Source organism: Pelodiscus sinensis, chromosome 1 (genome assembly GCF_052426305.1).
Source record: "Pelodiscus sinensis isolate ZL-2025 chromosome 1, ASM5242630v1, whole genome shotgun sequence".
Classification (NCBI taxonomy): Eukaryota; Metazoa; Chordata; order Testudines; family Trionychidae; genus Pelodiscus; species Pelodiscus sinensis.
In genome coordinates this window covers 55,238,106-55,255,730 of record NC_143052.1, presented here as the reverse complement: position 1 = coordinate 55,255,730, position 17,625 = coordinate 55,238,106, and the positions used below count along the sequence as shown (strand labels likewise).

Sequence of the window (17,625 nt, the reverse complement as noted above, 5' to 3'; positions counted from 1 at the left end):
CCCTCTATGTTCCTCTCCCAGGTCAGCTGACACAGTTTTCCTTGCAGTAGTCAGAATGTCATATAGTGACCGCATAGATGCCAACCTGTTCCATGCTTCTCAGTCCCAGATGCCCTCCATGAAACCTCTGTGCAAATTTATAGTCCTCAATCAGAGAAAGGTTCACCCTTTCAGATTGTCTCCTCTACTACCCACACTATGGCCTCTAATTTGATGGCATAGGATAAAGATGACTCTTTGGAGTGTTGGGGTGTCTCATAAAAGTCTGCCAATGGGTCTACTGATAAATGACAGTCACAGTACTCTGCTCTAAGCTCTTCAATAGCTCAGACTGGAAACTGCCGCTGAGGCAGCAGAATAAGGACTAATTTATGGAGCCCCCCCCCCCCACTTAGGTAACTGATGAAGATGGGGAATGTCAAAGGCTCAGGAGTGCCAGTGGCTGCTAGAAGGTACTGTATATCTTTTATCCAGTCCTCAATGTCTACCCTGCACTACCACTGAACCCAGTAACACCACAGATTTGGTGCTGTGCAGGAAGGTATGGCATTGCTGTGTTCCCCCCCAGGATTTCTCCCCTCCCCCAATACCTTCACCCTTAGTAGCAGGAGCCCCTAGGCTACAATACTCACTGGGGATCTTTATTTTCATGGACACCAAATGAGGGTCGTGCCAACCCCCCTGCACTCCAAACTGTGAATCCATGCTATCCTGGTTCTGGTGTGTGGCAGCTTCCCAACTGCGTAAGAAAAATCAAATTTCCCTTATTGGAGTCATGGCACCCAATAGCTAAAAAAATGTTGTTCCTCCTGTGCACTAGGCCAATATGAGGTTATTCAACATAGGGGAAGCCTGCCTTGTGACTTTTTATACAACTTTGGGAGACTAGACCCACGGCTCCTTTGTGTGTTCTGTGTTGTGGGTCATTGTGTGTTCATCTCAGTCCAGACCCACTCCGACAAACCACCATGAACAGGCTTTATTCTGTAAAAAACCACACAGAACAGGATTTCAGCAGCTTCCTCTCTGCTTGCAGCCTATGTGCTTCCAGCTCAGTCAGTGCTGAGACCTTGCGGGGGGGACGGGAGCAGAGGGTACATTCTGGCGGGAACCAAGAAGTTCTCCCAACATGCCACAGTTTGTAGTCAACTTGTAGTTCCAAAGGCTGCTCTTGAAGCACACTGGACTTTGAACTACAGCAGATATCTTCCAGTCATCTGATACAGAAGCTGCTTTTAATGATAGATTACATAAATACCACACTTAATGGATGTATCTGATGTCAGCCTTGCAGCTATACTGTCATAAGAAGTGGGGAGAGAAAAACCTCTTGTGTTCAACCTTAATAAGAAGTTGTTCACCCCGTAAGTTGCCGCTTCAGAGATTGAGAAGAAGGCCCTAGTGGTAAAGTGAGTTGTAGATGCCCTATATTACTATCCCTGGGGTCACCCCTTTCAGTGGGTGATTGTCTCCTATAATGGATATAGTCCATAAAGGAACATAACCCTAGAGCAATGTAGTAACATTTGTCTTGGCAACCACTCTTCTTCAAAGTGCTACATCAAGTTTGAACGGATGCAGTCTTCTTTTCACAAGACTGGGGGAGGCAGGAAGACTCAACTTGCGTTCACCAAGTGACTCCAGAGTTGAGGGTCAGAGTGTGGGATGTGGTGTACAGACTACCCACTAAACCAGAACAAGGCATAAGGCAGTACTGGTTTAGGAAGACCCTACTCAGCAACTTCAGGGCATGCTTCAGGTGGAGGGAAGGTTTAAAAGGCTAATTTTAGTCCACTGGAAAGGGAAAGAAAGGAGTTATAGGCTGCACTGTTAAGTGAGACTTAAAGCCTGGAGCTGTGGGAAGAGTGATTACACCATTGGTAAGGCTAGTCTGCAAGCAGTGATTCATATTCCTCCTACTGTTGGAGCTGGGAATCCATAAGAGGCCCCAAATAGAGATTTAAAATCCCATTTAATTGGTTAACCAGTTAAACATTATGGGTATGTCTACACTACAGAGAAGATCAAAGCTGCTGCTGTTGATCTTCCACGGTCAAATTAGTGGGTCTAATAAAGACATGCAAATTTGGACTGAGGGGCACTCCAGTTGATGCTGGTAGTCCTGCTTCCATGAGGAGTAAGGGAAGTCAAAGGGAGAGTGTTCTCTCTTTGACTTCCTGCAATGTAGCTGAAGTTGCATATCTTAATTTGATCTTATCTTGTAGTGTAGACATACCCTTTGTGAGCAGACAAAATTCTTCCATGTGGATGCATTTTGCAGGGAAGAAAGGAATAAACTTCACCTAAGAATGTTATGTTTAATTGGTTAACCAATTAAAGAGGGCATGGGTGGGGGCAGCTGAAGGCTGGAGCAGTTCCTGCCTGTGGGATGTCTGAGTCCACCATGGACAGGGACTGCTCTGGATGGCCAGAGCAGCCCGTCTGCAGCTGGCCCCTCACAGGGCTAGAGCAGCCCCATACCTGCGGCAGGCAGGGAGCTGATCTAGTACCCACCGGTTAGCTGTGAACCAGAACTAATAAGCATCACCCATTAAGGGTGATGCTTACCAGTTAACCTTTCACATCCCTAGCCCCAAAGAATGGGATATTGTTGCCAGCAGACTAAGTCGATATTACTAATTCCACGATTCAAACAGAAGAGTCACAGTTCAGTAGCAAATCTCAGAGAAAAGTATAAAATGGTCTGGCCCCTGCAGTGTCCCTATAGAGCTCTTGATTTGGACCCAGTGGAGTGTGTTGAAGGGTCTCTCTGCACTGCTCCTCTTTCCCCACCCTGTTGTGACAGAACCCCGAGGAGAGTAGACATGACACACAGGAGGCCTGTTAGGGTAGGTTTACACTACAGCTTTTTCCGATTTTTTTTCGGAAGAGGCTTTTTCCGAAATATGGTCCGACTACACTGGGCCAAATTTCAGAAAATCCCCCCTTTTCAGAAGATCCTTTCTTCCTCATAGAATGAGGAAGACAGGGCTTTTGAAAGTGTGTGTTTGCACTTACACACAAAAAAGTGGAAGAGCAAACGCGTTCCCTGGATGTGGCGGAGTTTTTCCAGGATACTTCCAGTTTCCCAAAAAACCCCTGCAGTGTAGACGTACTCTTGTATATGACCTGGCAATGCCCCATCCAGAATGAATAAGACTCATGAGAGCCACTAGGCCAGTTGGGCATCAGACTGATTCACTACAAAAATCTTTGGTGGTAAGGAGCCCATTTGAAAAAAATCCTGTGAGTGGACAAAATTCCTCCAGGTGGTTGCATTTTGCAGGGAACAAAAGAATAAACGTCACCTAAAAATTTGGAAATACTCCCTGGCAGCATATTTTTCCCACCATACCATAATGTCCTGCTACTGTCCCAAATTCAGCATTTACCTAAAACGTGTTCTCTCACAGACCAATACTGTTTTCAACATCAAAGATAGATGCATGTCATTGGTGGTTTTTAGTGCCTTGATAAGTGTTCTAAGGTATGCAGAAAACATTTTTCTTCTCTCTATAGTATAATTCAAACAGGATGAAATTCACTTAACTGCTTAAAATAAGACTTAAATGGGACCTGAGTGGTGAACAGGCCTTGTGCTAGCCCTCTGCATGTGGGTAAATTTCACCCATCCTGAGCAGGGTCAGAATGCTAGAATCTGAAAGATTACTGGGCAGTTAGCAATGATAGTTGGAGGTCAGCAGTTGTTGCTCTCCCTGCTGATCAGAAATGATACTCCTCAGGAAATTGTCCCTTAGAGGAAAGAGAAAAGCTGCTGCTGTTAGGTTGCCACATAATAAAAAGCAGCTTATCCTAGTGTTTCATAAGCAGTGGTCGGAGTTTTATTTTGTTTCTTTTCATATCTGTGGGAAAATTCATAATGTCAGAGAAAAGGTCAAGAAAAGGGTTATTTCAAAATAATTGCTTTCTCAAAGGGGAGAAAGACTGTTATGTATAGAGACTATTATAAATAAAAAGAGCACAAAAGACACGTTATACCATAATTTCCAATCTAAAGATTTCTCCACTGTATTCAAGTGCCTAGCTTAGCAGTGCATCTATGGATTCTGTCCGTATTGCAGACCAGGCTCTGTGAGCGACAAGAAAAAGAAAGTAGTCATTGAGGGAGAGCAAGAAGTGAGGAGAGGGAAACATTGTAAGAAGCATGGAGGTCAGTAATCAGCAGATAGACAACAATATTCATTCTTCACATTGTAACAGGAAATTTGCTTCAGCCACAGGTAGGGTTGCCAGGTGTCCGGTATTGAACCGGACAGTCTGGTATTTGGACTTTGTGTCCAGTAAACAAATTGAGAAAATACCGGCCATGTAAATGTCCTGTATCTTCTAATTAAGGAAGTTTTTCTGCTTTTCCCGGGACCGGCTTGGTGCCCAACAGAAGCCCGCTTGGGATACACAGCAATTAAAGGGGTGAGACCTCCTGAATCCCCTCCCCCCTACGCTCCCTGGTTACTCTCTGGTGGTTTTTTTTTTTTTTTGCTCAACCAATTTTTAGCAAATGTTTGTACCTAGTCACAGGTGACAGGCATCCATTACTAGCAAGTTTCAGAGAGAGGAGCTGTGGTAATTTTTAGTAAATGCTAAATGCTCCAAGCAAGGTTTCACAGGAGAAACAATCTTTTATAGTAGAAGATAGTGTCCCTAGCCTATATTTGTCAGAAGCTGGGAATGGGTGACAGGAGATTGGATCCTGTCCTTAACAATTACCTGTTCTGTTCATTTTGTCTAGGGCAATCTGGTACTGGCCATGCTGGAAGACAGAGTACTAGGCTAGATGCATTTTTGGTCTGAATATGACCATTCTTATGTTCTTAATACAGCTCACTATTAATAGGTCCATCGTGATCTTCAGCCTACATTTTCCTTTTCTTAATTTCACCTCATTATTCCCAGCTAAAATTCTTTTTTTTTTTGCAATGTTCAGAAAAGGAACAACATTCTTCATGGGTTTTTTTATGCTGTTAGGCACATTTTATTTGTACTTAATCTATGAATACAAATATTAATGTTGTTTGTAACCTTGCATCTAATCTAGATCTTATATGAATTTGTATCTGCATCTATCACAATAGTACCAGTGTCTGAACATTTCTGAGGTTAATTGACTGGTATAGCAAGGTATCTCATGGTACTTCTTGGAGTTTTCTACTTTTCTCCTAACCTGGTTATGACAGCACTGCATGGGATACAGGTTTTTTTTTCTTTGAGGGCGGGGTCTAATTATTGTGGTAAATGTTACTCTATGATAATATGGAAGCTTTATGAAAGAGGAAAGGTCTTGAAGCTGTAAGATTCTGGATTAAATTATTCTCTTCTGAAATTTTGTTCCACAACCAGATCTCCTCATCAGAAAATGCCCCATTTCTGGCTCTCATAATTTTTTATCCTGAGCTTTGATCAGCATTGTTCCAGTGGAATGTAGCTATACTAGTAATTCATAGATGGAAATGTAATCGCTAATGTACTTAGGACCTTGAGTTGCCAAATTTGGTTGGACATATTCCTGGAGATTTCATCACATAACATAATCTTTAATTAAAAATTAATTTTGAATTCCCGGAGACTCCAGGACAATCTTGGAGGGTTGATAACCCTAGTAAGACCAGATCCATGAATGGCTTTCAACAGCATGCCCACGGCTTTGGACTGGCAATGAAAATAGACCAATAACTAGTGTTGCTGTGGCCTAATCTGCGGAGAAAGTGTGCTGCCTCATTCTGTACCACCTGTTAGCATTGTTCATATTTATATTCAGTTATCCAGTTTGGAGCTGATGAATGAGGCCAGGACCCTGACACAGAGGAAGAGATGTGGTTTGAAGAGATGAAAGGAAGAGGTCTTCTGGATCAGTCCTGCCTTTATGAGGATTGGGCACACTCTTGCCTTGTGTGTAATTTACATATCATCCTAGGTGAGATGGCATCTTGATTTACGTGCAACAGGAACGTGGTTCGTGCAATAGGAAAGTGGTTCTGTCATATCTGTCAGCACATGCACGTTGCATCTGCAATATATCAAAACAGGCACGGCCTGTATGAAATACATATGTCATTGCTGCAGAGGGGATCTGTCTCTCAGCCCGCCTGGCAGCTTGCTTGCCATGTGCTGTTAGGCAAGCTGTTACAGGCGCAGGAGACAACACAATGGCCGGGGGACCCCCACGCCGTCACTCCCCGCAGGGCGGGGACCCCTAGCCCGCACACGGGGGCGGGGGTGGCTGGCCCAGCACACACACGAGCTCCCATCCCGTTGCCCCCTCCAGCCAGCCAGCGCGCGCGCTGTGGGGCGAGCGACGAGGGCTGCGCCGCCGCCTCAGCAGCTCGCCGCCCGCTCCCCTCAGGCCGGCTGGCGCCGCCAGCAGATGCGAACCTGCCGCCTCGCGCTGCCGGGGGCTCGGAGGGCTGCGGGCGGCCGCTGGTTGGCGGCGGGGGGACACGTGAGGGAGGAGGGGGCGGCGGGCGGCAGAGGGAGCCGGAGTTTCCCCGACAGCTGGAGGTTGCGGCGGCGGCTCCTCCTCCCCGCTCGAGCCAGGGCCCCCCGCGCTCCTCCTTATTTACAAACACACAAAGGGCCGGGCCGGGGACGCGTCTGCAGCCGGCATGGGAGACAAGAAGAGCCCGACCAGGTAAGGGCGGCGCGGAGGCCTGGCGCCGGCAGCGCCCGCGCCCTGGATTAGCGGCGCCTCCTGGCCGGGCCCGACCCTGCGCCGGGAGCAGCGGCGAGCCGGCTCGGCCGTGCAGCGGCCATGGCGGCCGCGGGAGCCGGGCTGCAGCGGGGGCGGTCGGGCCGGGCTGCGAGCGGGGCCTGACCCACCGCCCCCGCCTGTCCCCCCCTCCCCCCCCGGGTTGTGTGTGTTGCAGGCCGAAGCGGCAGCCGAAACCCTCCTCGGACGAGGGCTACTGGGACTGCAGCGTGTGCACCTTCCGGAATAGCGCCGAGGCCTTCAAGTGCATGATGTGCGATGTGAGGAAGGGCACCTCCACTCGGTGAGTGTCCGGACACCCTGACCCGGCGCGCAGCAGCCCCGGGGTGCCAGGGAGCCGGCTGCTGCAGTAGGAACTAGGTCAGGTTTATGGGGGATCCCGTCGCCCGTGGGCTGTAGGGACAGGGACCAGAAATGCTGCAGCGTTTGCTCCCAGACTCATTTAACCCTTTGGCTCTAGCAGCTAAGAGGCATTTTCCTTTTATAAAATTAACAGAATACGTGTCCAGACACTAGCAGATTCAGACACTAGCTGAAATCCTCTCGAAGGGGAGAGAAGGTGAGTTCCCTTCATTGCAAGGAGCTCCTGGGGCTTAACTGGCATCTTATTGTGCTTGCATTAGGTTTTGTTTTCTATGTTAAAGTACAATAGCATATGCAAGGTAACACTTTTGAAATACAATGCCGATAGGGTTTATTAATCTAATTATGAAAATAATTTTGTGCAGCATAAAATGAGGTGTTTTTATAAATTAAAATGTGAAAATATGGTCTCTACAAAGTACAGTGTGTTAATCTTCCATTTTTTCATGGTGGGTCATCAATATGCTATTTCATCTAAAGCATTTGCTTCTATTATCATTGATTTTTCTTTATGAAGTAGCTTAATTCAATTTCCTCAAAAATCCCAAACAAAAATCCCTAAATCTTATTTATTTCTATGTTTAATGTTAAAGAACTATCCTGTTTTTTTCAATCCCACCTTAGAGATTTATTCTCTCTACAGAGGTGATTCCCTGCTACTACTTTTTCAAAGGGAATGTAAATTAGCTGAGTTTTTTTAATACAGTGAAGTCAGTCTGGAAATCACTGACATCTCAGAGTAAACCTTTTCTGTAGAACATCATAAACATCCTGAGAATCATTTGGATCCAACATGTTTGTATAGTTCTATTATTATGGGTTAGAACAGAGGTAATCAGTTATTTTTTGTTAGGATTCACATTTCTTTGTCAAGGTCCAAACTACAGAGAAAATAATAATCTGTTTCCGCTCCCCAGTAAATAAGAAGATTTTTTGGCCTATTCAAAAGCATTTGGCCCACATCTACTTCTGGGTTAGAACACGCTCTAAAGGATGGATAATTTTATAAAACCAACAAGTGTGCAACTGTGGAGTCTTTTGCACATTAGCATAAGAAAATAACATGTGCTTTTATTTATTATTATTATTAGTATTAGTATTATTTATTTATTATATCTTGTCAATCCTGTTAGCAAAAGAGATATGCCACAGTCTTTTATTAAGAGTTATAAGAGCTTTATTACAAACATAAAACATAATAATACTGGATACGATTTTTGCAATGATTTTATTGTAAATTAATGTTCAAATAATTCAGGAATAGACTTGTCCTCTCTTTTGATGATGTATATTTGTAAAAAAGATTTTTAAAAATATTTTTTCAAAACTAACTTTAAATTTATTAGAGAGTTCGTAGAATGACTTGTCTTTATGATAGCAGTCAGGTTCATAACCTTTTGACATTTACTTATCATACTATGTTTTCCAGTACTAAAAATGAGGCTAGATTTCTACTTAACTTGGTTTTTCAGTTTTCAGAGAATTTAATAGAATTATACATCTTTATTGAAGCTAGGTGAGTGAGGTAATACCTTTTACTAGGTCCGCTTCTGTTGGTGAAAGAGACAAGGTTCCCAGATCTGAAGAAGAGCTCTAGGTAAGCATAAAACCTTGTCACCTTTCACCAGCAGAAGTTGGTCCTATCAAGATTATCTCACTCACCTCGTGTGTCTACTATCCTGGGACCAACTTGGGTACAACAGTACTGCAGATATAGATCTTCAGTACTGTTGTACCCAAGTTGGTCCCAGGATAGTACTCACACAAGATGAGTGAGATAATCTTGATAGGACCAACTTCTGCTGGTGAAAGGTGACAAGGTTTTATGCTTACCTAGAGCTCTTCTTCAGATCTGGGAACCTTGTCTCTTTCACCAACAGAAGCGGATCTTAATAGTTAGACGCATCCAGCAAAAAGCTACCATGCTTGTAAGAGTGAAAGCAGATTTCCCCAAGTTCAATACAAGTGAAGGCAACAGCTTTCTTTAGCTTTTATTAAGGACTTGGAGCAAGTTAAAATAGTGTTTTATTACACTAAAACAATCATTTCAGGGAAAAAGTACAAGTGGCATTGGCTAGAGAGATAATTAGGGTACACCGGTGGTATAATTGTTTTATTCTGCAGTATTTTAAAAAGAAACACAAAATATTTTGTTTTTCCTTGTTCAGTGATGTTCTTCTCCTATGCAGGGTTTCTGTAGATTCATGGATTTTTGTTTTCCCACTTAAAATCTAAATCAAATCCATAACTGATTAGGTGTTTGGATTTCTTGCCATAAGACTTAGAGCAGTGATGGTAATCTAGGCTTTTGAGTGGGCTGTATGATTGGCCCTTATTCATCTCAGTGGACCACAAGACTATCGTAACCAAGAAGGTCTCCTGAGTTAGGATAGTTTTGTTAAATGTACTTGCGGACATAGAATGTGTGTGGTGTGCCAATTGCACTGTAGCAGAGCTTTGACTGGATGAGAGGGAGTATACAGCTCTCCTAGTCAGTATTGTTTGCAATCAGCATGCCCCTCACTTCACGAGTTTTTGTTTTATGTGTGTGTCACTTTAGTAATATCGGTAGGGAAAATTATGCAGATGGAAACCAGCAGAATCTGGCAATCCTATGCACACGCTGTAGTAAACACAATGTCTTCTGGACTGCACATAGAACATCAGTGGGCTGTGGATTGCCCACTACTGACTTAGTTTTATTTTCAAAACCAGCCTTTTAAATTGCGTTCACAGTACCATGTGTGCAAAGTCCTGGATTTATACATGCCAGGCTTACAAACCTGTGGCGAGTAGATTTCAGCCGGTCGCTCTGTGCGCCCCATTCACTGGTGCTTTGCATATGCACAGTGCCGGTCTGGCGCATGTGCGGTGCAGGGCTGGCGAGTAGCTCTCGCCGGGGTTTGTCAAGCCCTGATTATATTTATGCACACAAATTAAGCCTTAATTCTGCATTTGTGTTTTTGCTGGCCAATACCTATAGAATATTATAACTTAAAGGGACCTAGAGAGATCATAAAGTCCAGATCTCTGCCCTCGTAGCAAGACCAAGCAAAGTCTATATCATCCCTGATAGATGTCTGTCTAACCTGCTCTTAAAGATCTCCAGTGATGGAGATTCTGCAACGACCCTAGGCAATTTATTCCAGTGTTTAACCACCCTGACAATTAGGAATTTTTTCCAAATGTCCAACCTAAACCTCCGTTGCTACAATGTAAGTTAATTGCTTCTTGTCCTGTCATGAGAGACTAAGGAGAACAAATTTCCCCTCCTCTCTTCTCTTCGTGACACCCTTTTAGATACCTGAAAACCACTATCATGTCCCCTCTCAGTCTTCTCTTTTCCTACTAAACAAGCCCAATTTCTTCAGCCTTCTCTCATATATTGTGTTTCCTAGACCTTTAATAATTTGTGTTGCTCTTCTCTGGAGCTTCTCCAATTTCTCCACATCTTTCTTGTAATGTGGTGCCCAGAACTGGTCACAGTACTCCAATTGAGGCCTAATCAGTGCAGAGTAGAGCGGAAGAATGACTTATGCCTCCCAGAATCATGTTAAGTTTTTTTGCAACAGTGTCACATTGTTGACTCCTATTTAGCTTGTTGTCCACTATGAGCTTTAGGTCCCTTTCTGCAGTACTCCTTCCAAGATAGTCATGACCCATTCTGTATGTGTGAAACTGATTGTTCCTTTCTAAGAGTACTTCACATTTGTTCTTATTAAACGTCATCGTGTTTACCTCAGACCATTTATCAAGTTTGTCCAGATCATTTTGCATTATGACCCTATCCTCCAAAGCAGTTGCAGCCTCTCCCTTCTTGGTATCGTCTGCAAACTTAATAAGTGTACTCTCTATACAATCATCTAAATCATTGATGAAGATATTGAACAGAATTGGTCCCAAAACAGACCCCTGGGGAATCCCAGTTGTTATGCCCTTTGAGCATGACTGTGAACCATTAATAACTTCTCTGAGAATGGTTATCCAGCCAGTAATGCATCCACCTTATAGTAGCCTCATCTAATTTGTATTTGCCTAGTTTATTGATAAGAAGGTCATACTAGACTGTATCAAATGCCTTACTATAATCTAGATTTATCACGTCCACCGCTTCTCCTTTATCCACAGGACTTGTTATCCTATCAAAGAAAACTATCAGATTGGTTTAACATTATTTGTTCTTTACAAATCTATGCTGGCTGTTACCTGTCACCTTATTTTCTTCCAGTTGTTTGCAGATGAATTCTTTAATTACCTGCCCCGTTATCTTTCCTGGCACAGAACTGGCTGGTCTGTAGTTTTCTGGGTTGTTCTTATTTCCCTTTTTATAGATAGGCACTATATTTGCCCTTTTCCAGTCTTCTGGAATCTCTCCCGATTTCCATGATATTTCAAAGATGATAGCTAAAGTTAGATACATCCTCTATCAGCTCCTTGAGTATTCTTTGCCCATGAAGAACTTCATTGGAGTCCATTTATGGATCTACTTACAGGAGCCTTAGAGACTAGAGTTAGGACCTTTTGGAAAAGGGTCTTAGGTAGTTGTTAAAAATAATCAGAGGGAGGACTGATCTTTCCCAAAATAACACTTTTGTTAGAGATCTAGTGGATGAATTCTCTAGCCTTTTGCTTCAGTGTATAATTTTTTATAAGTAAAATTGATAGCTTCATTATAGTTCCAGATAGGTATTTGTTCACATCTCAAAAACACTCTCTTTTTTTTTTCAGTTGATTGATATGACTACCTCCTAAGCCATGTAGACTAATGTTGAGGTGCCTTGATATTTCAGTGCAGAGAAATTTTCTGCTTGGTACCTGACATTTTTAGAGTGTGTGTGTGGCTTTTTTGCATTTTGTGAATGCTAAATTTCACTAAACTCACCCAGAATTGCAGACAAAAAATTGCAGTCACAGATAGTGAATGTTGTATTTTTGAAAGCCGTTAGAGACCAGCTGAAAACACGATACATATTGAACCTCACTTGTCCTGCACCCTGATTGGTGCCAAATGAGAATTTGCTGAAACAAGCGAAGTCAATATTGTCCAGCAGCATTACCAACACTTCCACTGCTTACTGAGCTCTTAAGAGACATTTGGGGTAAATTTGAGCTAAATAACAGCACAGAACTCTGAAGACCAGAGCTAAATAACAGCACAGAACACTTGGTGGCTGTAAACAAACTTTATGGGACCACAGAAAACTTGAGCACACCCATGATTAGTGAACATCTAGCTAACTAAAATCATGCTGGACCATGGATATTGCTGGACCAGAGTGATCCAGACTAGAGAATCAATCTGTATTTGAATCTTCTAATCTGTTAATGCTTTCATGTTTTTGCTGTAGGATAATTGAATATTTTTACATTTCCATGAAGTCTGACTTTTTTATGCTAATAGATAGGCATTGATTCTGATTTTATAAACAGATAAGCAAACATTTAAATATAAGATTTTGCATTATTTTTTCATATATTTTTGAACTACCATAAAAATAATCACAGCAAATTGTATAATGGAGTAAAATTTAACTTTGTGAGAGTATCATCTTATATGATTAAACAGAGCAGTGCTTCCATGGAAGATCTCCCCGGTGTCTGCAGGAAGTTATGTGATTTATTAGGTAGCACTCTTAATGTTAAAACAAACAAAAACCAGTGTCCCAGTTTGGTGCCAGGATTCAATATATGCCATTAGGATAAGACATAAAACAAAGGTCTTGACTATAAGTTTAAAAATCACATAATTTTAAACAGTAAGGCTTGATTCCATTTTGGGTAACTTCATTCATGACCTGAATTCTTCTTGGAGATGTGGTATTTTTAATCACTTTCTTACCTGTGATGTTTGCAGTTGATAAGTAATGATAAGCTATTGTATTGTACCATGTAGGGAATTACATTTTAGGGCACAATGAAGTGATTTCTTTATATGTCATTTTCTAAAACGTTCCGGGAACTTCTAGATGAAAGATGCTGTATACATGTATATAAGACCATATTAATTGTGCCTTAAACAAGCAAATCCCTCACTGAAGTTCAGTAGAAATTTTGTTTAAGTAAAACTGAATACAGCCCTAAGATATTGCTTCATAGAAGGTACTGGTAGTAACCTCTATGTTTAGGTTGCCTAATATGTTTAGGTTGCCTTTGCATTATAAAAGATTCTTCTGATCTCTTTTCAGAAGCTTTGAAACATCTGTTGTTTGTACCAGGTGTTTGAAATTTATTAGGGGGAGAACCCTACAGTTAGATTAAGTGCCTTTTTGTTTGTTCCATGAAATTATGCTCAGGTTTTGCTGAGATTTAAAGAGCTGAAAATCATTACTTTCTGTCACTTACATTGCCACAATTTTCCTGAGCAAGCATACTAAAATGACAGAACATGAAAACATTCTAAAAGACCGGGTCCACATCACCCCCAGAGCAGCAGTAGTTGGTGCAGTGGGATCCTTGGGTGTATAAGACTATTGCCCATCCTTCCTGTACCTGCCTAGTGATACCACATGGGGCAGGTGTCCTCCATCCGCAATCTGGGTGGGGGGAAGGAGAGAGGAAACAGAACTGAGCTGGGTTACCTTAGCCACCCTGAGGATATATCTACACTGCATGCTTATTCCAAAATAGTTTATTTCTAAATAGCATGTCTACACTGCAGGGAAGCCTCAAAATTAGTCTGAGGCAGGCTTCCCTAATGTAGACATGCTATCTTGATTTAGAGCCTCAAGAGGCACTCAGGAGGAAGAGCTTAGAATGGCCCTGGTGAGGAGCTATTTCGAAATAGCAGCAGTGAGCATCTACACACACCTTATTTTGGAATAACTGTTTTGGAAGAGGGGTTATTCCTTGTGGAATGAGGTTTACAGAAGTTGGAATAAACCACCCATTATTTTGCTATTATTTTGAAATAACAGAATTGCTGTGTAGACACTTGCATTTTTATTTCGGAATAACACTAGTTATTCCAAAATAACAGTGCAGTGTAGATGCACCCTCAGAATCCAGCAGATAATCCCTTTTGTCCATCTTCATTCTCCTCCACACACTCTGTAATATGTCTTCTGCTGATTAACTAAAGACCTGACTACTTTAGCTAATGGAGAGAAGTCTATGCTACAAGACCGTATTTTCCGGCGTATAAGGCTACTGGGCGTATAAGACCACCCTCTAATTTTTTAGTTAAAAGATAGGTTTTCGTCTTATACCCCAGCGCTCCTCCGCCTCCCCGGCTTTGCTCCCGGTGTCCCTGGTCTGCTGGGGACCGTCTCCAGCAGACCAGGGACACCGGGAGCAAAGCCTCTGAGGACTCCCCGGCAGCGGGACAGCCCCTCCGCGGCTTTGCAAAGCCTCGGGGGAAGCCCGCGGCGGGGCATCCCAGGCGTGCCTGGGCTGCCCTGCCGCCTGTATACCCGGCGTATAAGACAACCCCCGATTTTTGGGGGATGTTTTTTAGCATCAAAAGTAGTCTTATACGCCGGAAAATACGGTACTAAATAGTAAGGGTTCAAACTGTAGTGAAAATGCTTGATGAGAGGCTTGTTGGAATTGTACTTTAATATAATTTTTATTTTCCATTTTCTTATGGAAACAACCTTTCTAGGAAATTATATCAACCAACCAGAGTATGTTAAAGTTAGTGTTATTTGGGTTGCGAGTCAAGTGGTCAAAAGTTAAATGTGAGATATAAGGTTACTCTTGCAATCTCTGTACTGCTTTTTATTGATCACATACTATGCCCCCCACTACTGCCCATCTTCCATTTTGATCCTTATATCTTGCATTGCACAGGATAAACACACAAGGGGGCAGAATTAAGGTTCCTTGGGCAACTGTAAATCTGGTTTTTCCTAACTTTCAGATGCTTAACTGTGTCAGGTACACAACATTTTTTAACATACTTAAAAAAAATTAATTAGAGACTTAATTTAACAGGTGATATTCTTTAGATTTAACAACATGATATGTCAGACTAAATAGCTGGAAATCTAAAACTCATTTTTATTAATGGAATTTCAAATAGAACAGCATAATTGCAGTACAATATTGGTTGAAACGGTTTGAGGTTTCCTGGGGATCCCCAGTCTGTCTTAAGGTTTCCAAAGGGGATTGCACTTCAATTTGAAAATGTTTAGGGATCTGCAAATGGAAAAAAAGGTTGAAAACCGCTGATATGTACAGAGTTATGGTTTCTTGAAGTATGTCTGAAGCTACGTTTTAGGGCTTATTACTACCAAACTAATCTTTAAATTACCAGTATTTCTTGCTTTAAAGTTAATAAAATTTTCATCTGGCTTCTAAACTACAGATTGGTGCAAAGCTATATAAACCAAAGGAAAGTTTATTTTTTTGTGTGTGGAGTCTGACATTTTTATAAAATATTGGGCTGCCTGCTTTACACTACAGTAGAATCTCAGGATTATGAACTGACTGGTCATGCACACACCTTATTTGGTACTGGAAATAGGCAATCAGGCAGCAGAGACGCCCTCCCAAAAAAGTGCATGCTGTACAGTGTAGTATTGTGTTACATGTAAAATACTAAAAATGAAGGGAAAGTTTAAAGATTTGCTGAGGGAAGAAGAAAACTGTTTTTGTACTAGGTTGTTAAATTTCAATTAATTAATCAAATAGTTGATGGAATTTCCATCGACCAGTCAATGAGTCGATAAAAACTTCTGCATTCTGCCTTTGAAATGTAACAGAGCCCCAGTGTGGGCTCTTGTGCATTTCAAAGTTGGAACACTGTGTGGAGCCTGGGGCCAGCGGGGAGTCCAGCTGACCCAAAACTCCAAGCAGGCACGTCTGCTTTGAAATGCACAAGAGCCCCTGCTGGGGACTTTTGTGCATTTCAAAGCTGGCAGGCCGCATGGAGCCCAGGGCCAGCTGGGAGTCCCCCGCTGACCCCAGAATCCATGCGGTGCTTCTGCTTTGTCCCCAGTGAGGACTCGTGTACATTTCAAAGTTGGCCGCTACTGAGCTCCTGCCCTCTCCCACAGAGTTGGAGCTGGGGGGAACCAGCTTTTGAGCCAGCTTCCTTCAGAACTCCCTGCCTCCCCCTGCTGCCTCGGATAGTCGCTTACATCCCTATTTTGTGCTTGAATTAAGTTGGTTAAAAGCAGCATCTTTTCTTCTGCAGTAAAGTTTCAAAGCTGTATTAAGTCAATGCTCAGTTGTAAACTTTCAAAAAAAACAACCATAATGCTTTATTTAGAATGGACTTAAATTGCAGCAAGGGAGATTTAGGTTGGACATTAGGAAAAACTTCTCAACTTTCAGGGGGTGGTTAAACAGTGGAATAAATTGCCTAGGGAGGTTGTGGAATCTCCATTAGAGATTTTTAAGAACAGGTTAGATAGACATCTTTCAGAGATGATCTAGATGGTGCTTGGTCCTACTGTGAGGACAGGGAATTGGACTTGATGACCTTTCTTGGTCCCTTCCAGTTCTAGGATTCTATGATTCTAGGATGAGGTTCTACTCTGTACTGATAATGCAAAAGAGGTGTAGACAGGTATTTGAGAATTATCCCAGTTTGGGGAGTTTCTAGAGCGGGGATAGAGTACCTTTTTTGGATCAGGGGCCATTTATCCACAGAAAAAAATCAGTCAGGGGCTGTAAAAAAGTGAGAAGCAAAAACCAGAAAAACCTACCTCACTGATATGTCCCCTGACAGAGAAGCTGAAAGACCAGGGGTGGGGCAGCGGCCAGCTGGCCGGCTCCAGCTAGTAAATTCTGTTGGCTCTGGTTTGGTCCAAAAGAGTGGTTTATTGTTTGGGTGGGGCTACCGGGAAGCAGGCTATGGGTGTGGTGTCTGTGAGGGAGGGTGCAGGAGTGGGTTGTGATTTAGGGGGTCTGGGTTTACCTGGCACAGCTCCATGTTCCCCATTGCTCCCAGGCACTGCTCCCTACTTGTCCTATTGGCTACAGTAATGGCCAATTGAAGCAGTGGGGTAAAAGCCTTCAGGGAGTGTTTTGCTGTGTTGCCATATCCCAAGATGGGGGAATGACATCCTGTAGAGCTGCTGCTTCTCCCTGCCAGGGGGAGCTTCAGGTATGGCCCCAGCTTGCCTGACCCTGGCCCATGAGATATGGGGCTTCCCCCCTCACCCGTCCGCAGTGGGGAGCTGGAACACCAGCATGGGCTGGTGGGAGCGGGGGAGGGAGCCTCAAGGACTTGATCCAGGCAAGCTAGGTTTCCAGCCTCTGGGTCATAGTTTACCCCCACCCTGTTTTAGGGGCATAGAGACACAATCCCACTACTCCACTGCTGAAATGGGAATATGATGGAAGAAACATGATAGGGCTTGGAGTATCCTTATGCTCTTGATCTTGACTACAGGATTGCCCCTTCCACTCAACATGATTATGAAGAAAGCAAAAGACACTACTGAATTGACAAGAGTGCTCAATTGGGCCAGGAAATGAGGTGCTCCAAGGCCTCCTTGAACGCCCCTGTTCCCCAGATATTTGTTCTGCATTACTTGGCTGTAGTAGGAGATCTGTGATTCTGTTATCTGGGCCATTAGATTTCTGCATGT

The 17,625-nt window shown here is 43.0% G+C and overlaps 1 protein-coding gene across 1 annotated transcript in view; it reads left to right on the top strand.

Annotated features, from left to right (window-relative positions):
• Positions 1 to 6,390: 6,390 nt before the first annotated feature.
• YAF2 (YY1 associated factor 2) overlaps positions 6,391 to 17,625 on the top strand; it is a 62,252-nt gene continuing 51,017 nt past the window's right edge. The window contains exons 1-2 of the mRNA XM_075930120.2: positions 6,391 to 6,646; positions 6,882 to 7,007. Of these exons, the coding sequence (XP_075786235.1) occupies positions 6,621 to 6,646; positions 6,882 to 7,007 (152 nt within the window). The 5' untranslated portion in view covers positions 6,391 to 6,620. The remainder of the gene's footprint in view (positions 6,647 to 6,881; positions 7,008 to 17,625) is intronic.